The sequence below is a fragment of the Trichomonas vaginalis genome, chromosome VI (genome assembly GCF_026262505.1).
Source record: "Trichomonas vaginalis G3 chromosome VI, whole genome shotgun sequence".
Taxonomy (NCBI): domain Eukaryota; phylum Parabasalia; order Trichomonadida; family Trichomonadidae; genus Trichomonas; species Trichomonas vaginalis.
The window spans coordinates 15,493,441-15,514,298 of record NC_067208.1 but is presented as its reverse complement, the minus strand read 5'-3'; the positions used below and the strand labels follow the sequence as shown (position 1 = coordinate 15,514,298).

The 20,858-nt window shown below is 34.8% G+C and overlaps 16 protein-coding genes and 1 pseudogene across 17 annotated transcripts, besides 3 other annotated features; 9 read left to right on the top strand and 8 right to left on the bottom strand.

Annotated features, from left to right (window-relative positions):
• Positions 1-11,008: part of a mobile genetic element that runs on past the window's edge.
• On the bottom strand, positions 166-609 carry TVAGG3_0870780 (uncharacterized protein; the record flags this gene model as incomplete). Its single annotated transcript, XM_051250027.1, has 1 exon — positions 166-609. One exon carries the CDS (start codon positions 607-609, stop codon positions 166-168), a length of 444 nt encoding a protein of 147 aa, XP_051085502.1.
• TVAGG3_0870770 lies at positions 646-1,519 on the top strand (annotated as a pseudogene). The gene has a single exon. A coding segment is annotated over exon 1 (874 nt).
• Positions 1,552-1,827, top strand: TVAGG3_0870760 (uncharacterized protein; the record flags this gene model as incomplete). Its single annotated transcript, XM_001301061.1, has 1 exon — positions 1,552-1,827. The coding sequence occupies one exon, from the start codon at positions 1,552-1,554 to the stop codon at positions 1,825-1,827; it is 276 nt and encodes a 91-aa protein (XP_001301062.1).
• Positions 2,077-2,277, top strand: TVAGG3_0870750 (uncharacterized protein; the record flags this gene model as incomplete). The annotated part of the gene is made up of 1 exon (XM_051250026.1): positions 2,077-2,277. One exon carries the CDS (start codon positions 2,077-2,079, stop codon positions 2,275-2,277), a length of 201 nt encoding a protein of 66 aa, XP_051085501.1.
• On the bottom strand, positions 2,306-2,899 carry TVAGG3_0870740 (uncharacterized protein; the record flags this gene model as incomplete). Its single annotated transcript, XM_051250025.1, has 1 exon — positions 2,306-2,899. The coding sequence occupies one exon, from the start codon at positions 2,897-2,899 to the stop codon at positions 2,306-2,308; it is 594 nt and encodes a 197-aa protein (XP_051085500.1).
• Positions 3,123-3,497, top strand: TVAGG3_0870730 (uncharacterized protein; the record flags this gene model as incomplete). Its single annotated transcript, XM_051250024.1, has 1 exon — positions 3,123-3,497. The coding sequence occupies one exon, from the start codon at positions 3,123-3,125 to the stop codon at positions 3,495-3,497; it is 375 nt and encodes a 124-aa protein (XP_051085499.1).
• Positions 3,546-4,130, top strand: TVAGG3_0870720 (uncharacterized protein; the record flags this gene model as incomplete). Its single annotated transcript, XM_051250023.1, has 1 exon — positions 3,546-4,130. One exon carries the CDS (start codon positions 3,546-3,548, stop codon positions 4,128-4,130), a length of 585 nt encoding a protein of 194 aa, XP_051085498.1.
• Positions 4,163-4,840, top strand: TVAGG3_0870710 (MazG nucleotide pyrophosphohydrolase domain-containing protein; the record flags this gene model as incomplete). The annotated part of the gene is made up of 1 exon (XM_051250022.1): positions 4,163-4,840. One exon carries the CDS (start codon positions 4,163-4,165, stop codon positions 4,838-4,840), a length of 678 nt encoding a protein of 225 aa, XP_051085497.1.
• TVAGG3_0870700 (uncharacterized protein) lies at positions 4,889-5,152 on the bottom strand (the record flags this gene model as incomplete). The annotated part of the gene is made up of 1 exon (XM_051250021.1): positions 4,889-5,152. The coding sequence occupies one exon, from the start codon at positions 5,150-5,152 to the stop codon at positions 4,889-4,891; it is 264 nt and encodes an 87-aa protein (XP_051085496.1).
• Positions 5,183-5,437, top strand: TVAGG3_0870690 (uncharacterized protein; the record flags this gene model as incomplete). Its single annotated transcript, XM_001301060.1, has 1 exon — positions 5,183-5,437. One exon carries the CDS (start codon positions 5,183-5,185, stop codon positions 5,435-5,437), a length of 255 nt encoding a protein of 84 aa, XP_001301061.1.
• TVAGG3_0870680 (DNA/RNA polymerases family) lies at positions 5,446-7,599 on the bottom strand (the record flags this gene model as incomplete). Its single annotated transcript, XM_051250020.1, has 1 exon — positions 5,446-7,599. The coding sequence occupies one exon, from the start codon at positions 7,597-7,599 to the stop codon at positions 5,446-5,448; it is 2,154 nt and encodes a 717-aa protein (XP_051085495.1).
• TVAGG3_0870670 (uncharacterized protein) lies at positions 7,724-8,217 on the bottom strand (the record flags this gene model as incomplete). Its single annotated transcript, XM_051250019.1, has 1 exon — positions 7,724-8,217. A coding segment is annotated over one exon (494 nt), but the record flags the coding sequence as incomplete, so codon positions are not given.
• TVAGG3_0870660 (uncharacterized protein) lies at positions 8,409-8,810 on the bottom strand (the record flags this gene model as incomplete). Its single annotated transcript, XM_051250018.1, has 1 exon — positions 8,409-8,810. The coding sequence occupies one exon, from the start codon at positions 8,808-8,810 to the stop codon at positions 8,409-8,411; it is 402 nt and encodes a 133-aa protein (XP_051085493.1).
• TVAGG3_0870650 (uncharacterized protein) lies at positions 8,828-9,697 on the top strand (the record flags this gene model as incomplete). The annotated part of the gene is made up of 1 exon (XM_051250017.1): positions 8,828-9,697. A coding segment is annotated over one exon (870 nt), but the record flags the coding sequence as incomplete, so codon positions are not given.
• A 1,705-nt stretch (positions 11,009-12,713) lies between the features above and the next one.
• Positions 12,714-13,076, bottom strand: TVAGG3_0870630 (uncharacterized protein; the record flags this gene model as incomplete). Its single annotated transcript, XM_051250016.1, has 1 exon — positions 12,714-13,076. One exon carries the CDS (start codon positions 13,074-13,076, stop codon positions 12,714-12,716), a length of 363 nt encoding a protein of 120 aa, XP_051085491.1.
• A 139-nt stretch (positions 13,077-13,215) lies between these two features.
• On the bottom strand, positions 13,216-14,034 carry TVAGG3_0870620 (phage tail repeat-like family; the record flags this gene model as incomplete). Its single annotated transcript, XM_051250015.1, has 1 exon — positions 13,216-14,034. The coding sequence occupies one exon, from the start codon at positions 14,032-14,034 to the stop codon at positions 13,216-13,218; it is 819 nt and encodes a 272-aa protein (XP_051085490.1).
• A 1,561-nt stretch (positions 14,035-15,595) lies between these two features.
• On the top strand, positions 15,596-16,943 carry TVAGG3_0870610 (P-loop containing nucleoside triphosphate hydrolases family; the record flags this gene model as incomplete). Its single annotated transcript, XM_001301058.2, has 1 exon — positions 15,623-16,891. The coding sequence occupies one exon, from the start codon at positions 15,623-15,625 to the stop codon at positions 16,889-16,891; it is 1,269 nt and encodes a 422-aa protein (XP_001301059.1).
• Positions 16,944-16,981: 38 nt separating this feature from the next.
• Positions 16,982-18,194: a mobile genetic element.
• A 2,291-nt stretch (positions 18,195-20,485) lies between these two features.
• Positions 20,486-20,858: part of a mobile genetic element that runs on past the window's edge.

Here is a 20,858-nt window from a genome sequence, read left to right as displayed (position 1 = left end):
ATGAACCAAAGAAGACAGACGACTATGAAATTATGAGTCTAAAAGTTGTAGAAGTTCAAGGTAAATTGGGTAAAAAGATTTTAGAATCTAAGCCAGTGTTTACTCCTAAAGAGGAAGAGAACATTGACATTGACCCAGAAATGTTCTAAAAATAAAATTTTATTTTTACATGTCAAATTTCTTTTTCTCTGGAACTGGCTCTGGTTCTTTCTTCTCTTCTTCTACTTTCTTTTCTTTCTTCTTCTTTTCTGGTGGTGAGACGTCGAACTTGTCGCAACCATATTTATGTAAAAGTTCTTTGTCCTTTAATAGCTCATCTATTCTGTTTTCTATTTCATCTTCAAGAACAGCGCATGTGTCTTCTTTGCATTCTAAGAACTTTTGTTGGACTTCATCTTTCCAATCGGCGTCATCTCTGTCAACAAGTCTGTCATTGACAAATTTTAAGACTGCTCTGCTTAATGTTTTATGGTTCTTGTCATATTCCCAGAAACAGAACTTTAGAACAAATTCACCTTTCTTGTTTACACTATGTAAGATTTTATGGTCGACAGATGTTTTGCTGTCAAAAAGTTTGTCTCGAATATAGATAGCGAAATCACTAGACATTTTCTAAAAGATAAAAATTTTAATTTTTCTAAAAATATGTTAGAAAAAAAGTTTGCTGACATTGACAAAAAAATTGAGAATGTTTTAAACAAGAACAAGAGGAAGTTAGAAAATGCTCAGATAAAACCTATACATGACAAGTTCTTATTTGCTCAGAATGGTATAACAGGTCTAATTGCACCACCTGGGTCGGGTAAGACTTTCACTTATCTTAAAATGGCTGCACAACAACAAGAACTGGATGAGAAGAACCCATTCTATGAGTTGGTTGTCATTTGTAGTACTTCGGGTCAATTTGACCAAACCGTCAATTCGTTCAAAGATATTATAAAGAAGTCTAAGTTAGTATGTATAAAAGACTCTGAGTTGTTAGATTGGATAAAGAAGTACCAAAGAAGAGTTTTGAAGTATAATGCTATAAATGAGTATATAAATTCTAAGTTTAAAGACCCAAATGAGGAAATGCAGAGAATATTAGAGAAGAAACACTTCAGAAACAAACAGAAAGAGATAGAATACATTTCGAAGAATTGCAATCTTACGATGGAAGACTTACCCTCATAGGTGTCTTCTTATCTTAGATGACTTTGCTTCTCATCCTTTGTTAAAGAATAGAGAACAAGATATGTGTCGAATTCTCAAGAAGCTCAGACACTTTAACATTTCAGTTGTCATTTGTGTACAGACAGCCAAGAGTTTAAGTAAGGATGTTAAAAGAATACTTACTGACATAATACTTTTCCCCGGATTGTCCGAAGACGATTTCATGGAACTTATGAAAGAGTCCATGGCAGGTAAGTTTGACAGACATGAACTCTGGGAGAAGTATAAAGTCATACAAGACCCTCATACTTCTCTCAGAATTCATATCTACGCGAACAAAGTTCAAATTGTAAAAAGTCAAGCTTGAAAATTTTTATCGTTGTAAAAGTGACACTTTCAATGAGTGAGGAAATGCCCGAAATTTTCCAGTTCATGGTAGAAGTGTGTAAGCTTGAACCACCCTACACAGCTGAAGATATCTTTTCTACGTGGCATCGTATGTATAGAACTCGGGATACGAACACCGTTGACGGTCAAATTATTACATTATTCGTAACGCATTGGTACGAACAATGGAGAGACCGTAAAATGGGCAAGCTTGAATTCATGCAAGAGTTTTCCAATTTTCACAACTTTTACATCGGACCTGTGAAAGAAGCTTTGAATAAAAAATAACTTTTAAAAAGTGTCATTTTTTTCATGTCCGAAGACTTGAAGGTGCAACACTTCCAAAATACCGACGAACTCAGACGAGCAGCATGGCAGTATGATCTTGACAACTTCTTTGAGTTCTCCAGGTACACCTTGGAAAATGCTGAAGAACTCCGACACAGAGAATTTGGAGAAATTGCAGTCCAATACTACCTTGAAAAACAAAGGGTAAAATAAGACTAAAAACTTAACGTTTAAAAAGTGACATTTTTAATGAGCTCCGAGTCACCGAGAAAACTTGGTCAGATGTTAGCAGCTTACTTCCCTGAGGAGGATGGAAGCGTTACATACATAAGGTTCAAAAACAACGAACCTGGAATTGCGTACCAAATTCGCAATTACATGACCATGGAAGAGTACGAAAGGTTCCTACAAGAGAAACCAGCTCTAAACAACTCAGAAAAGAAAGAGTAAAAAGTTTAATTCGTAATTGTTTATTTTTTTACTTGTATGGGCAAGCTGCAAGAATGAAGTCGACTATCTCAGTCTTTGTCTTGACCAGTTGGACTGCTCTTGTAAGCACGTCTGTTTTGCGGTCTCCAGATGGTGTTTGACCTTCGTAATTGCGCATGTTCTTGAGTGCTCCAACTGTAAATGGTTGTAGGATGAAGAGTCTCTCAGACTGCTTGAGGTAGTCGTCACGGTCACGAACCGAATCTGTGGTACGAGTCGAATTGGTCGACCTTAGGGAAGAGACTGAAAGCATGTCATCTTCCATAGGGGCTGTGGCATAATCTTTGCGTAAACGGTTCAGACCTTCTTCGAACTCTTGGTCTCTCTTCGATTGGGATTGAGATTGGAATTGCTGGGGTGGAGCTTGCTGGAACAACCAAGGGTTGGGGAAGTAAGGCATAGGCTGAGGAGGGTAGTTCGGGAAGCCTTGTGGTGGGTAGTAACCTTGAGGTGGAAATTGGTAGTAATTCGGAGGTACTTGCTGGAACTGAGGTTGTTGTGGTTGCTGAGGAGACTGTTGTGGTTCTGCAGCTTTCGGTTCTTCTGGCTTTGGAAGGCATTCAGGAAGAGGAACGTCAGTCATCCGTTTGTGTCCTGTCGGAAGGAAAAACTTTTCCTGTCGGAAGGAAAAACCTTTTCTGTCGGAAGGAAAAGTTTTCTGAAGTTCGACCAAAAAGTTCTCAATTTTCGAAAATTTGAATGGTTTACGGACGGACAAATGGAAGAGTTCTTCCTGTCGTCGGGAAAAATTTTTCCCTTTGTCCGGAAAATTTTTTCCAGTTGTCGGGAAAATATTTTCCTGTCGGATGGAAGGACTCGGAATGCCAGAAGGATTTGACGAGGCAATTTACCTCATTGAACTTAACGACTGCGTAAAAGACTACTTGCGCAAGGTAATGAAGCCCAAGGTCAAGTTCACCAGTATTTCTGGAAGGGCTGCCTTGAATCTCGAGACTTCGACCGGAATTCCAATTCAAATACCAGACGGGACAGCCTACGACGACATAAAGGACGCCAAAAGAGAAGCTCTTGTTAAGTTCCTAAACAAACGTCCTTGGATAAAAATACCAAACAAGGAGAACCCCCTACCCCATATGAAATTGGCAATTCAGTCTCTCCTTCACTTCTCGGGTCAGCCGTTCTACATAACCTCAGAAGGCGACATCCAACCAGTTCAGTAAACATCTATATGGCACGTTTAGAGTAAAAACATTTTTTTCATTTTTTGAATGAAGCAAGTTAAATTCGTCCCACACCAAGCTCAATGGACCGATGAAGAGTTTCAAGCTATGGTTGAAGGTGTTGAGAACGACATAGACGGCGAACTTGAAGGAGCTCAAACCACAATTGCAACCAAAATTGCAGAAGTCAAGGAACAGATAGCTCCACTTAAGGCAACTAAAGCAACCCTTGACCTCATGGATAGTTACCGTTTAAAAGTAAAGAGTGGAATAAGACAATTAAAATTAAAACTCTTAAATTACGAAGCTATACTCCAAAAGTTAGCAGAAATGAGAAGACTTTACCAGAGCTACTTACATGTAAGGGACTTACCTTCAAGCAGTCCGACCAAAGATGAATTTTCTGACATTGTCCCAATTTTGTCCGAAAGTCAGCTCAGATGTTTTGAACTGCTCCCAACATATCCAGAATATGAACGTTTGCCTGAACTCTTCCGCAATCTCAAAAAACGTTTTTTGGTTCTCATGTTCGAAACTTTTATCGGAAGAGACAACAAACGTTCAGAAGAAGAACAAGATATTATTTTAAACTTGTTGTATGACTTAACTGTCATAACAAGCTTTTTGAAGTAAAACCGTCATTCTCAAACCACTTCATTTTTTCGATGTCCGAACAAGCACCGAAGCCAAACTCAATGGAAGATGTCCTTTCAAGGTTGCCAGACAAGCGCCCAGTTCAAATTCAAATTGCCCAATTGAAAGCTCATCTGACAAACACCATTAAGACTCTCCAACTTAGTCTTATGTCAGAGATGAAGGGACTTAAAGGTGAGTTCCTCATGAACCAAGCTTCCAATGAAAAAGTCCTGAACGATTTCGCGGAAACCTTGCACAATTACGAGAGAGAGAACCGAGACCTTGCCAGACTCATATACCGTTTCTTCGAAGAGATAGACGCCATCTGGAAGGTACTCGGAAAGGACAGAACATGCAACACCGTACTTCGTGAGTACCAAATTGAAGAAGGAATTGTCGAGGAAGAAGAGAAACACGAAGAAGAAGTTCCTGAAGCCGCTACATGGGCAACCCTTGTTGCCGATGACGGTTACGAAATTTCCCAACCCTACCCATACAAAATCCGCAACAGGGAGACCGGCAAGGTTCTTACCCCAGTCCTCAACAACTTGGGACACTTGAACCTTAACCTTCGGAATCGCGGTTCAATTTCCATGGGCAAGCTTGTCGCAATTCAATGGGTTCCAAATCCAGATAAGAAGACCAAGGTCAGACACATTGACGGTGACAAGCTCAACAACCGTAAGGAGAACCTCGAGTGGTTCTAAAAGTAAAAAAAATTATTTTAGGGGGAAACCCCAAGTAAATTTAAGTTTTTAGTTGGATAAGTAGGTTAAATTAATGGTAATTTGGAAAATTAGCTCCCGACCTTTGAATTGGGCTCTTTCATTATCCCAGTTGCATAGGAGGTCGTCCCAGAGGAGTTGGTAGAATTGCCAATCCAAGGACGATTTGTCCTCCCAGGCATTGAGGATGTACTGCTCGTAGAGTCTCATGACCTCTGCCTTGCACCAGACACCCTCTCCCTTGGAACGTAAGGCTTCTTCGAAGTGCTCGAATGCGATTGGCTGCTTGACCATCTGAAATGACACTTTTTATCCGTTTGGTCAATGTTCGTGTCTCGTGCCATAGTCGACGAAAATACAGACAAACAGGTTATATATGAGTTTGAGACCAAGAATGGTGTAACTCGACCTGTCCGATTCAAAGACTCCGAGGGCGACCATGAAATTAAACGGAAATTGGCTAGGAAGGAATATAAAATGGACTGGTTGCCACCACCTCCACCACCTTTACCTGTTCCTCAAGTAAATAAGCCTTTCACGTTCCCAAGAATTCCTACATTTAAATTCAAATTCGAATAAAAACGTTTTTACTTCATGCAATGTTTTATTTCTGTGCCATCTTCAAGTATGCCCCAATATTTCCTTTTCGATATTACATGAACTTCGGTGAAAATTTTGTCCAATTTGAATCGACCCATCTTTTCACCGACCATACCCATTTCAATGAGTTTGTTGTATCCTTCTTCGTTCGTCATGAGTGCGTCAATGTTCTCATAGTAAACCACTACTTTCGATTTGACTTCGGAGAAGAATTTGTTGTACTCGTCAAGGACTGCTTTTGCGAACTGAGGGTAAGACCAATGTTCGACAATAGGTTTTAATGTGGTTACTAAGCCACTTTGACCTTGAGTGAATTCGTACTTCAAAACAAAAGGAGAAAACCTTTCAACAAAGTTGTCGACCTTCTCATAATGTTTACTCTTCATCTCTTGAGGTTTCTTAATGGAATATCCCCATGTCGAATTCATAAGCAATTTGAGTGTCATTGCAAGTTTGGGGTTTGAAGCTTTCCTAATATCATACAGTTGTTGTATGACTTTTCCAACTGTATAGTTCCTTCCCGGGAACTCACCATCTTCGTTTGGAATTCCAGTCGGAATATATTGGACAAACCTCATGTATGCAGCGTTAAGGTCGACATAGTATATCTTTTCATCTGAGTCGAACTTGTCGCAACCAATTGGTCCAGTTTGTGGAAATTCAAGTGAGTCTCTTATCTTCTGAGAAACTTCTCCTGTTATCTCATAAACATCGTCGAAGCAACCTGTTTCATATAAAACCTTCTGACCTAACTCAGATGCTCTCCAATACAATTTGACGTCAATTGGATGTCTCAATGGAAGTTTGTTTATAGCATCTTGAAGTTCTTGCAACCTCATTGGAAGTTCTTCTGGTTCAGGTTGGTATCCGAACATACCAACCCCTTGTGGAACTGTGTACTTCTTATTTAATAGAACTTTGTCTGGAACAACTTTTGGTCTTGCAAACAATGAAAAGCTAGTTTCATCTTTTGGTATAAAACATTCTGTCAGCTTGTCATCTGGAATTGGTTCCAACAAACCTTTCTCGAAAAGAATGTTTACAGCTCTGACAATGTTGCACTTGCCTTTTCCGAACAATGGGTTTGTAAGACTTTCGTTCAACATGAAGTGGTTGTGGACAATTACAATCTTCAACCATGGTAAGTCTTTGTCAACAACATAGTCGTCATGTGAAGAACCTTTAGCTGTAGGTATGTTGACTCGGATATTGACATTTGCCAACGGTGCAATTTTTGCCAATTGACCTCTGAGAATGTACCTTGTCTTCACACATGACTCAAGATACTTCATCTTCTCATCTGTAACAAGACCAGAGTTCCTGAGACATGTAAGAATGCAAGGTTCGTTGACAATTGTTTCAATTGAATTGTAAATTCCATACCTTGTCAAGTCAATGTCAGACTTATTTATGAACGGGAAGTATCCAGCATGTTGTCTGACTGCTTGAGGGTTAGGTTGGTACCATTCGAACTTGACACTTGCAATTCCTTCAATTGCATTCAAAATGTCTGAGTCGGAGTCAACCATTTGTTCTCTCTTTGTAGTCTTGAAAGCGTCAAGAAGTTTTGCGGCTGTTTGTTCATTGCCATGTGCATAGTAAATGTGACCATCCAAATCTGTTATGGTCAATCTGAGATCTTGTCCTTTCTTATTTCCGTCTTGAATTGCAGCAAGTACTCCCATGAAGCCTTCTTTGTTCTTTCCTTCGTCAAAGTTTACTGTAAAGGTTCGACCAGATGTAATTTGACTTCTAACTTCACGATACTTTTCATATGAATATCTTGTTCTTTCCATGGGAGCATGGGCGTCTTCACCTTTTCCTTTTTTCCTTCTCAAAGGATGCAATTGTTCGTCATGTTTCCAGTAGAATCTGGCAAAGCCGTCGTGTCCTTCAACTTGAGGTTCACTAACATCGAAAGGCATGTCCATAAGACGTTCTTCTTCTAACCTCTCTAGTCTGTTTGGATAATTGGCACGTACTGTTTCCAAATCCATTTCGTAGCGAAGACCAGACAATTTGTCATAGACTTTTATGGGTCTTCCCTTCCTATATTTAAAATTCTTCGAAACTCTCCAACCATATCTTTGTAACTCTGCTTTTATTCTAGCAGATTTTCTATCGATTCTATATGGGGGCATTTTTATAAAAATAAAAAAATATGTTTTTTTTCTTTACTTAACATAACCGCCTGCTGCCATAAGTCTTTGACGCCAACCCATACCAGCTAATGAAGGTTGACTTGGTTTAGTTTGGAAACTAAACTTTGGTTTTGGTTTATCTTCAGTTTTTGGTTTTTCTTCTTCTATCGGTTTTTCGTCACTTTTCGGTTCCTCTGACTTTACTTCACTTGCAGGAACAGTTGTGTCGTCAACATCTTCATAAATATCATATGCCATTTGTTTCTGTTTTCCTTTCAACTTTTTGTGTTTGTTGTAAAGTTTAGAATATTTCGACTCTAAGTCAATGAGATGTTCTATAATGAACTGTTGGTCAGTGAAGTAAACTTTTCCATCTGTTGTCTCTTTAGCTCCTTCAGACTTCAATATTTTATTTGTGAGAGTCTGTTTCTTTTTTGAGATACTAGCCGTTCCATTTTTATGAAAAGTGACTTTGTAGTTAGGGTTTGTATTTCCAGACCTGGCACTTTCTATTATTGAATTTTTCTCTTCATCTGTAAGTTCTTTGACAGGTTTTGACAATGGTTCTGAACTTTTTGTTTGTGGTGTCAAATCTACCGTTTCAACTTCTTCGGTCATTTCATCTCAGTAAAAAATTTTAGTTTGGTTTGTTTTCAACTGGTTGTTTAGGTTTTTTAAGTCGGTCTAAAACTTCCTGAGGTATAGGAAGAACTTGACAAACACGTGGTTTAAATGCTGGAAGCCGACAAATCCATCTTGAACTTATTTGTCTCAATGCTGCATTGTTCATTTCATCTCAATAAAAAACTTTACATTCCCCAAGTTTGAGGTGGTTGCGGTTGGTTATTGCTTACCCATTGTTGTGCATGGTTATATCCTCTGTTAAAGAATCTTTCACCTTGGTCCATATAGTGTCCTGCTTGGTTATAGTAGTCATTTGCTTTGTTATAATAGTTTCCTGCTTGTCTTCCTACATTGTCCATCCATCCTTGAACTTTTCCTCTTGTTTCAGGATTTGGAATAAGATTTGTTGCATCTCGTGCTACATCCCAACCTTTCTGTACAGTTTGTATAATAGGTTGTGCTTTCTCTTTAAGTATACCTAATGTACTCAAAATCTTCCTTCCAACTCCAAATACACCTCTGGCTATTGTTTCCACTGCGGGTAAAAATCTAGATGCGACTCCTGCTAATGCGCCAAATAAACCCATTTCTTATGGGTTAAAAAATGACGAATCCAAACAAGGACCCCTATGTTTCTAAGGCAACAAAGAAAGCACTCATGATAAAAATCTTTAGTTCAACACCAAATGCTTGGTTTATGGATATCTTGGAAAACATTCCGAGGTATAGAGAAGATGGACCACCATACTGGTTAATATTTGTTGGTCAAAACACAAGATACTGTGAAGCCATACCATTATGGTCCAAAAATATTTTAGATGTGAAAACTGCTTTGACAATATTCGTTGACAAATACCATCCAACAAAACTGACATCTGACTGTGAAAGTTCTTTCAAATCAGATGATGTAAAAAACTATCTGCGTTCAAAAAATGTAAACCAATATTTCATTGTCGACCAAAACCATTCTGCTCTTGGTGTCATTGACGGATGTATAAAAATGTTAAGAGACTTAAACCAACCACAAGGTGGTGAAGCAAATGAAATGTCATATGACGACAAATATAGACACTTCTCCCAGGCAAAGATGAGACAAGTTTTAAATATTTACAATAACCGTAAACAAAAAGGTTTGGGAAACCACTCCCCCGAAGAAATGAAAAACAACCCTGACTTAGAGAAAGACTATATATTTAATAATTTAGTCAAAAGAGACAAACAAGAAAGAATGCCGGGCTTCAAACTTCAGAAAGGTGACAAAGTAAAAATAGAAATACCTAAACGCGACCCATATGAAAATACTATTGACTATGACAACAATGGGAACCCGACAGGTACTCACATTCGTGTTCGTAAAAATAGAAGAAAGTATACAAGAGAATATTATGAAGTTTTAGGCAAACATGGCAAAATGTACAGACTGCAAGCAGAAGATAAAACTACTATTGTCAGACCTCGTTTCAAACTTGTCAAAGTTCAAGGTGGTATACTTTCAAAGACAGTTCCTAACAAATATAAGACAACTCCTGACGAATATGCTAAAGAAGTTGAAAATGACGACTAAGCAATTCTATACCATGCGTAAACTGTCATGTAAGGTGGCATGTAGTCTTTACTTTGTCCCGTTGTTTGCGTATATCCTGAAACGTGATGTGTATGGTTCCTTCTCCCCAATGTCATCCCAGTAACAATTTATAGCAAACTTAACGTCGTCTTTAACATCATATCCTTTACCTTTTGTCATTCCTGTCCAACCCAATATCTATGCCTATGCCAACCTGCTTGAGATGTACTTAAATTTATGTAATGACTGTGTGCAGGTAAATTTTCACCTGAAATCGTTTTACTTCCACCTGTTTCCTTTGAAGAGTTTGCACAATACAAAAACCTGTCGACTATTTGTTCCCATACACCAACACCAAACATTACTTGAGGACCTCTTGCATCCATAGATGTATAAATAGAACCTACTGGGTTCATTAAATCAAACATATGAGATTATAGGATTGTCTCTTTTGAACTTAAAATATAGTGCAACTATTTCAGGTTTCTTCTGGTTTGTGTCAGAATATTTTTTATAATATAATCTTATGTTTTCAGGGTATGTACAATCTTGACTATAATATTTATTTCTGTCATCTGTATAATAATATACTATTCTCGTTTTTTCTATTGCATTATATCTTTTATATCTATAATAATCTAAATATAATGTTTGCTTTTGTTCATCTACATGTGGTGTTCTATCGTCATCTCCATAGTCATAATAATATGGTGCTGGAGCTGGGTCAGGTAATATCATATCTGCCATTTCATAAACTCGGAAATATTTATTTTGTTCATCTCCATATAAGTTTAAGTAGCAGTTGTTGTCTAATGGAACTTTAACTTGTGTACCATTATTCTTTATATAGCTTACATACATTTCATTGTTATTTTTCGGAATGAGTTTATGCCGTATACCATTTTTTAAGGAATGTACAAACTGCCATCTAAAATATTTATTTTCTTCATTGACAGAAAAGTCACCAACAATAGTTTCAATATTTTTTGTTCCTATCAAACTTTGGTATATTTCATTGACATATGTTTTATCTGCTTTAGTGTTTAAGGTTTCTTGTAAGTTTGTAATATCAGATATAGAATGTGTATGAGTCTTATTTGCTTTTGTCTCTAATGTTTCTTGTAAGTTTGTAATATTTGCAATGGTATGTGTATGTCCAACGTCACTTTTCCTGTTTAAGGTTTCTTGTAAGTTTGTAATATCAGATATAGAATGTGTATGCTGTTTTTGTGGATATGTTCCTTCTGTCCATTTGAAAATATATTCTTTTGTTGCATCTACATATCCAGTTATCCATGTCAAGTCTGCTTTTGTATTGCTTAACTCTGTAACACCTTTCTCAAGCTCTTTCAACTGTTGTCCATCTTCCATTAAAGCTCTGTCATGACTTGAAACCGTTTGTGCCAACATATCTACAGTTTCTTTGTCAGCTTTATTTTCAACGTCATCTTTTGTTGCATATGTTGCATCTGCTCTGTCATGTTCTTCTTGAACTTTTTCAATGACATATTCTTTGTCAGCTTTGTTGTCAACATCTGCTTTCAAAAGAAGTTCATTTATAGGTTTCTCGTTTAAAGTTCCTTTTGTTGGAATTATACAGACAGTATGGTTCTTATTGTCTTGAAATAGAAACTCATCTGTTAAAGGGTTTAATGTCAGTTTTAAGTTTCCTTCTTTCAATGACTCAGATATCTTAGAATAGTTTGAAAAGTTTGTTGTGTTCTTATTTAGAGCTTGCATAATGAGTTGTCGGTTGTGTTGTATTTCTCTCATAGACGCTGTTTCATTTGACATTTTTATTATAGATAAAATATGCTTCCAATAAAAAAAGAAAATTCTAGAGTTGCTACAAATAAACCATTAGATGAACTTTTTACTAATGTCGGTCAAAAGTTTGAGACAGAGACCGTAAAGCATGAAGGCTATCGTTTTGACTACCCATTAAGATGGTTAAGAGACCCATCCGTCACAAAAGCTATTGGCTTTCGTAGAATGAAGTTTGTCTCACAAGTTCAAACAGGTTTTCCATTTATTGTAAGGTTTCATATAGATTATATATCTGAAGGGAAACGAAAAATGTGGGAAGAAATTGAGCTAATACAAGTTGACCTCTCATCTTCTCTACAGGCTGCATTAAAAAATATAGAAGATAAAATAAATTCATGTTATGCAAAATATGCTGATGAATATGCGAATACCGATAGCACACTTTATGTGAGAATTGTATATGACAAACAAAATTCACAAGTGTCATTTCAAATCTACGAAAACAATCCAAATAAAGACGAACAAATATATACAGAATTCACTGCAATGTCATGGTATTATTTGCAAAGAATGTTAAATCAGAAAGTTGAACCTCCTTTAGCAAATATCTACAGTCGATATGCAAGAGATGAACCATATTTATTTAAAGATGTTTTCGACCAAGATGCTGTGATAGTTCATGCTTCATTTTCTGGCGCCCAAAACTCTTTCTTATGCTTGGCAAATGACTTTTACGAAAAACCTACAAAGTTATATGAACCGCCGAGTGGAAGTATTTCAGACTTTCAAGTATGGTTTACTACAGATGGAAGAAAAAGAATAATTCCATTATACCATGCGTTTTACTTAGAACTTAGTTTCATATACAACTACTATCGAACGATAAAAATATAATTTTTTAATACGGTTGAGGTGTTGGATTTGGTTGCCAACTAGACTGTGGTGCAGGTTCAGGCTGTTGTATAACAGGAGCTTGCTCTTCTGGTTCAGGGTCTTTAGGTATAATACCAACGAACTGACCTACTCTTTTACCAATATTTTTGACTCCGTTCCAAATTCCTCTTCCGACAGATTTTATTCCATTCCATATACCTCTTCCAACATTTCGAAAGAAGTTTCCTATTCTTCCAAAGAAACCCATTTTACTATATGTAAAAATCTAATGTCCGCCTAGTCTCTTACGTTTCCTTCTGAGTTCCATAGCATTTTTTAACTGGAGCTCATACATTCTATTTCTCCTCTGGTAGAAAACATACTCTGGGTCAACTCCTGTGTTCGCGTCATCTGCATAGAGTTGTTTATATCCCACTTCAGGGTTTGTATAAAACTCTTTCCATCTCATATTTGCATACCATGGTGGCAAACCTAACGCAGCGTCATTTGACATGGCAGTTTGCATTTGTACATCTGTTGGCACTTGACCATAGTTTGCCATTGCAGTTTGTATTCTAACTTCATTTGGAATATTCTCTGGGTTTGGTTGTCCAGGTTGCTGTGCATTCGCTAAGTTCTGTGCGTCCATTTAATATTAGATAAAAATATCTCTTACGAGTACATATGCTGAACATTTGCAGGCATTGGTTCATCTTCATATTCTCTGTACTTTTCTGCCACGTCAAATAAATAAATGACACAATGGAAAAAACCTAAAACAAGTAGTCCTATTTCAAACCACATTTACTTACTAATAAAATTTCTTTATTGTGACACTTTCTCCAGTTTATGAGACCTCTCTCATACTCTATCTTGTCATATCTAAACTCATAGTCGTTTATATCTTCTAGCCATTTCATGACACTTTCCAAACCACTTTTATCGGATGTAAAGTAAAAGCATGGATGGTTATGTAAAACGTCTAAAGTTTCTAAAGAGTCTCTCAAAGTCCAGTCTACTTGGTATTGAAAATCCCATGTGTTATAGAACGGCGGGTCCACTATAAAGAAAACATTTTCCTTGTCTTTATATTTTTCATACAACTCTGTCCAATGACATCTCACAAACTCTATACCCTCAATATATTTTTCTATGTCCTCTTTGAAAACCTTTGTATAGTTAAGATATAAAACTTTTGACATAAGTGTTTCAATGTCATGAACTCTTATAGCACCACTATATAATAGTCTAGCAGATATACTATCCCAGTCTATATATTCTGCTTTTTTCAAAACTTCTCTCACAATATCTTTCTTATCTACTGGTATACGTTCCATCTTACCTATAGGTATCTTTTCTTTTAACTCAGTCAATATATTGTTTGTGTCTGGAATATGTTTGAGACGGTCCATATAGTTGTCGAAGTCATTGCATATAATCTTTGAGTCTGGGAATATTGTATGACATAAATGGGATATATAGAAACTTCCACCGAACAAATCTACAAATGTTAGACCATTCGGTAGTTTCTTAAGTTCTCTCAATATAATATCTTTACATCTACTCTTATTTCCAAAGAACGGTAACAGCGGTTTTGTAAAATTCATTTATATATAATAATAAAAATGTTTTTACCCGAAAAGTGACATAAAAGTGACACAAAAAATGACATCACTCATATGATGTAAATAACAACGGTTTTGGTTTTGTCAGCGGCTGGTCGGCTGGGGTTCGGTCCTCCTCTTGGGTCTTGGGCAAAATTTCTTAGGGGCTAGAGGGCGCAACGCGCCTGGAAGCCCCACTCACCTGACCTGTGGATGATCCCATGTGCAGACAGGTTGTAATGGTACGAGATAAGTTATGTGTTCAAAGGTTTATTACGTTATGTGTTCAAAGGTGTAATTAAAAAAGTGCCAAATGGATTGATTGAAAAAGATAAATTATCGGTAAATCAGATAAAAACATATTTCATTTAGAATTTAAGAGTTTTGCAATTTGCCGTTCTTAAAAAGGTAAATAAAGATTATGTTTACGATCATTGTTTAAGATCAAAATTTTGAAAGGAATAATGTTGTAATTAAAAAATCTACAGTATGTTTAATTGAATGATTTTATATTCTAAATATTGTAATAACTTTTTTGATTTTTTATTAATAATCAAACTCCATTGAATTAATTGTATGATTTCTATCAAAAAGTTGTTCACAAATTGACTCGCTAATTCTGAAAATGTCCTTGCTGTTTTTAAATGCGGCATTACAAACATATTCATTTTATTATTTTATTAAAATTTCTTGAAAATTACAATTTATGAAAAGTATTTCTTATTTTCATCTATTTTCTCAAGACATGATTTAATGAGCTGAATCTCCTCTTCTAGAGCTTTGTTTTCTGAAGTTAAAAACGTTATTTGGTCTAATAATTCTAAAGATTTTCTACGGAGTAAATTGATATTATCTTCAAGGTCAAATATATGGTTTATTTTACTATCACGCCATTTTTGGCTGAAATTCTATTTTTTGTCTTTGTGTCTAATTGATCATACTCGATTAATTTATGAATTTTTGGATCTGTGTAGTCTATGTTGCACCAATAGCTATTCGGCTGATTAACATCTAATTTTGGTATTGTGGGAAAATAAAAACGAGAAAATACTGCTGTTGCCATTATGAATTTTAATTTGAATTGCGATTCAAAATTTTAAATTAAGCTTTATTTTTTAATTTTATTTATGATATTTACAAATGGTTCATTTCAATTTTTGTAAATTTTGAGACTCAGAAAATTTCTGAGATGAACTGCATTTCAATTATGATTTCGAAACAACCAATAAATGATATAAATTTATTTAATAGCATACTACAAAATTTTGGATTATTTAACGTTATTCCTGCACGCCAGTATGCCAATATTTGAATGAAACTCTGACGGGCGTATCTGATCTATGAAAAATGAGGGAATTATCCATGTAATAGGTTTCTTCTAAAACAATAAACCTTTTTCTAATTGATGAACCATTTAGATTTAAAGAATCCCGTTGATTTTTATTGTTTTCTTTTAAATTTCGTCATTTTTAGGGAATTCGACCAGAAACGAACATACCAATCCAAAATGGAATTAAATTTAAGACCTACAGGCCAAAATTTATTTTCGTGAGAAAATGAAATGTGAAGTCACTTTTTTACAAAATTTCCCATGAATCAAAAGAATAAACAAAGTGCATTTTCTTCAACCATTATATTTATATTATCAGGTGTTATTGCATTAGTAATTGCCTGTGTTGGTTATTTGTTCTATAAAGCATCTCTTTTCACACAATTATTAGATCAACCTATTCCATATGTTCCTGATGAAAAACTCGACTCAGTTCTTAGAAGATATACCGAAGAAGAAAAGCATAAAGAGATATTACTGATATACGGACCTCCAGGTGTTGGAAAAACACGTGGAATCCTCGAGTTTTCTCAAAAATACAGAAAGGAAGGCAACTTAGTGATTGACTTCGACTTAATTACATACTCGAACTATGCAACAGAAAAAGATTTGATAGATCACATTTGTACAGCGATAATTCAAGCATTTAGAGAGATTGACGGTACGCCATTCAAAGCTGCAGCCCTTAAGGATATCCTTGATCGCGTTGCTTCTACAACATCTTTTATCGCTACGAATAAAATCGGAAAACATTATTTCCTCGGTCTCATTCGTGATCCTCTTCTCCAGAGAGCTGCATCATATCTTATCTCCGCTGTTGAAACTTCCACAGAAAAAGGCGCAAATCTCAAAGCAGCAACTTTATACGAAGCATTAGAGACTTTGAACGAAGCTCTTCATTCATTAATCGTTATCCATGAACCATACAAACTCTACCAGACGGAAGATTGCAAGAATTACTGCGTAGAAACAACACAATTCTTCAGCAAATTATTTGCAAGTTCAGAACGCGCATTTACAACAGGTGTTGTCTTCGATGTTGCCAACCAGACAAAGCTTCCTCTTTTCCATAAGCAGGGAATCAGATTCGTCCGAGTTTTGGAATTTTCACAAGAAACAGGATCAAACGCTCTTTACAACATTTTCAGAGCACCACAGTTCAAAACAATATACCAGACATTCGGCGGAATCGGTCTTTACTTCGCACGTGTCAATGAATTACTTTTGAGTGGATATACTCTAATTGAAGCTCAAAAACTTCTTCTTGACGACATTAAATACAAAGTTACAAAGGTTATCAACACTGCTGAAGATCAGAAAGCAATGAAAGAAGTGTTGAAGACATTAGTTCAAAAAGATCCGAAAAATTCAAACGCTCCTGATAAAATTAGAGAATCTCTTCTTGCTGAGGGATTGTTCTACTACTCCAATGATAGCTTGGACACTCTGATGCCTTCTTCTACTGCAGTTGTTACAGCAATCACTGATGTCCTCAAAATTTCAAAGAAAACAGCTGCAAAGGCAAAATAAACTTTAGATAATTATCATAAATATTGATTTTTTTTATAATAAAATCGAAAAAAAATTTTTAAATTTTTTTATTTTATTTCAAAAAAAATTGAGAAAGGGACAGACTAGCCCATTGTCACTTTTTAATTTAGCAAATGAACGCTTATGGAGTGGAGTTTTTGGGTAAATCTGATTTGCTTATAAATGAAATAAAATCAAAAGAAACCATATTGGCATTATATTATGCAAAAATAAATGATCTTACTTAGTACTTTTAAAGTTAATTTCAGAAAAAATTTGACACAATGGTATCCGGCACATACAAGTGGTGTACAACCAAAATATAAGTTGGTTTAAACATATATTGCTATATCTCATGATCTTACTTAGTACTTTTAAAGTTAATTTCAGAAAAAATTTGACACAATGGTATCCGGCACATACAAGTGGTGTACAACCAAAATATAAGTTGGTTTAAACATATATTGCTATATCTCATGATCTTACTTAGTACTTTTAAAGTTAATTTCAGAAAAAATTTGACACAATGGTATCCGGCACATACAAGTGGTGTACAACCAAAATATAAGTTGGTTTAAACATATATTGCTATATCTCATGATCTTACTTAGTACTTTTAAAGTTAATTTCAGAAAAAATTTGACACAATGGTATCCGGCACATACAAGTGGTGTACAACCAAAATATAAGTTGGTTTAAACATATATTGCTATATCTCATGATCTTACTTAGTACTTTTAAAGTTAATTTCAGAAAAAATTTGACACAATGGTATCCGGCACATACAAGTGGTGTACAACCAAAATATAAGTTGGTTTAAACATATATTGCTATATCTCATGATCTTACTTAGTACTTTTAAAGTTAATTTCAGAAAAAATTTGACACAATGGTATCCGGCACATACAAGTGGTGTACAACCAAAATATAAGTTGGTTTAAACATATATTGCTATATCTCATGATCTTACTTAGTACTTTTAAAGTTAATTTCAGAAAAAATTTGACACAATGGTATCCGGCACATACAAGTGGTGTACAACCAAAATATAAGTTGGTTTAAACATATATTGCTATATCTCATGATCTTACTTAGTACTTTTAAAGTTAATTTCAGAAAAAATTTGACACAATGGTATCCGGCACATACAAGTGGTGTACAACCAAAATATAAGTTGGTTTAAACATATATTGCTATATCTCATGATCTTACTTAGTACTTTTAAAGGTAATTTCAGAAAATAATGAAAATTACAAGTTTAAGGTTAATGAAAAGTGACAATGGGCGAGTTTGTCCCCCACTCAAAAAAAATTTACAAAATAAACTTTAGATAACAATCATAAATGATGTACTTATCACGTTCTGATATCCTTTCACGAAATCAATAGAAACACATTTTTAATTTGAAAATTAATGATCTTTATATTAATTTTTATTAATTTCTGAAAAGGCCTACAAAATTCAATAAAAACAGCTATTTTGGATTCGGCAGTCTCTTTACTATTATTATCTGCTGCAAGGTGAAGAGTGATTAACCCGATTTTATCTTTTTTATTGATATTTGCATCATGTGAGAGAAGAAGTTCTGTAATTTCTTTACTTTTGCCATTTGCAATTTTTCCATTGATATATGCCCCATATGACAGTAAAAGTTCGGCAGTTTCTTTGCTATAATTTTCTGCGGCATAATGAAGAGAAGTTTTTTCATGATGATCATTATCATAGATATTTGCACCACATGAAAGAAGAAGTTCGGCTATTTCTTTGTTATTATTTATTGCTGAAATATGAAGTTTAGTTTTTCTATCTTCATTTTTTTTATTGATATTTGCACCATGTGAGAGATGGGGCTCAAATTTTTCTTGACTATTATGAGCTGCTGCTTTATGAAGAGCTGTATTTTTAAGTTTATTTTTTATATTGATATTTGCTCCAAGTGATAGAAAATATTCGCAAAGGGATGGAATACAAAATCTTATTTGATCAATCGAAAATAACTAAAATTGATTCAAGGTTATTATGAATTTTGCAACATTTTAAATCAATCTCCATACTGTATTCACTAATCACGAATGAAACAAAATCAATGTTGTGTGAAATAATTGCATAACACATACATTCTCAATTTGGTTTTTGATATTTCAAACATTCACTCATGATCTCTGGATTTCCACCTAAAAATGAAAATCGTGAGCATGTTTGAGTTATTTCCGATTTAAATTTCGTTCTTAATAGTTTGAAACAATCAACTGATTCATGAAAACAACATCCAATTTTAAAATTTTCTTTTTGATATCTGAAACATCAAATAGATAGATAGTGATATGGGTATGATCTGGTCATGTTTATGCATAAGAATATCTATTCCATCAAGAGAAAATAGACCCCGAAGTTCCAAAAAATGAAAAGTTGAAGGAATTATGCTATAAAAATTTGAATACAATTGTGGAATAGGAAATATCGTTTTAGATAAATATGATGACAAAAAATTTAAAGCTCAAAGATACATATTTATCATTGTTTGATGAAATTTTCATTATATTTTTGCCAAATTCAAGTTTTGAAGATAGAATTCGTAGTTTATTTAAAAAACAATTTATATGGAATGATTTTTGGATTCAAAATTACATTTTTCATTTTTTCTCATCATTATAAATTCACACGTACAAATTTAATATATTCAACAGCATAAAGAATATGGCAAAGAATCTGCCAAGATGCAAAAAACTTTGTTTATTGGATTATTCTTATTTGGTTTGAAACTTTTTGTTTTTAAGGCTCCACGTTCATAAATTGAGAGCGTCGTAATCCTCCTTTTTTTAATGGCCCATAACTCCGTGAATACCCAAAGCCAAGGGGTCGGAGTATGACCAAATGAAACTGTAGCTTCAACAGCACAAAAAGGGTTTTTCGTCGAAAACCTTGGTAATTACCTCCAAGATCTAATAAATTTCGAAAAATCGAAAGTTGATCTTATTTGTTTTACTTACCCATAAGCTCTTATGCTGCACCATTGTTTTTCGTTATTTGCAATATTTATTTCATTCTCGATAAATAACTTCTACAAATCATATATGTACATTAGAATATATTTTATTACATATAAAGAGCAAAATTCTGAAACTATACAGAATTCTTTTGAATATTTTGTGCATATTTTGTGCATATTTTAAATCATCTATAATAATATGAGTTTGTTTCATTTTATTCTATACCAATCAATTCAAAAGATTAGGCGAATTGATTGCTTTATTGCAATTTATTATAGCTTATAGTTTTTGACATAATTTTAACAAAGATCATATGTAATTTCAATAATATCTTCTGCACGATCATATTTTTCTAATGCACATACAGGATAATGCTGAAATACTACGTTTGAGGTCAAGATTAAGAGTTATTGATATTATTCTCTTTTGAAACTAATATTTTTGAAATAATAATCAAAAATTATTTACTTTTATTTGATTTTATAGCAATCATCATTAGATAATAAAATGCTTACCAGCCCTTGGGGTGGGACACAATTAAATACTTGAAAATTAATTTTGGAGTCCATTAGTGCATAGTATAATGGTTAGAATTCCCTATAATAAAAAAAGGTAGTGGGGCTTCCAGGCGCGTTGCGCCCTCTAGCCCCGAAGATGTTTAGTATAAATGAAGTTTTTATTCGGAGGGCTTCCAGGCGCGTTGCGCCCTCTAGCCCATAAAAAATTTCTGAGGACGAGCCAGCCGTTGACTTTTTTGTAGAGCACTCAAAATAGTATAACTTTGTCCGGACAAGTAAGGGTCTATCGTCGCTACAGGAAAAGTTACAGGCGTTCCAAGGAAGTATACTTTGAGAAGCCTTTTCCCCCTTATAGAATGAGATAAGACGGTTATTTTACAAAACTGACAACACTTTGACCGAGTAGTTTTTTGTGCTGAACAAAAAGTGTCATATAAACATCTGTCAAAAACCGCTTTT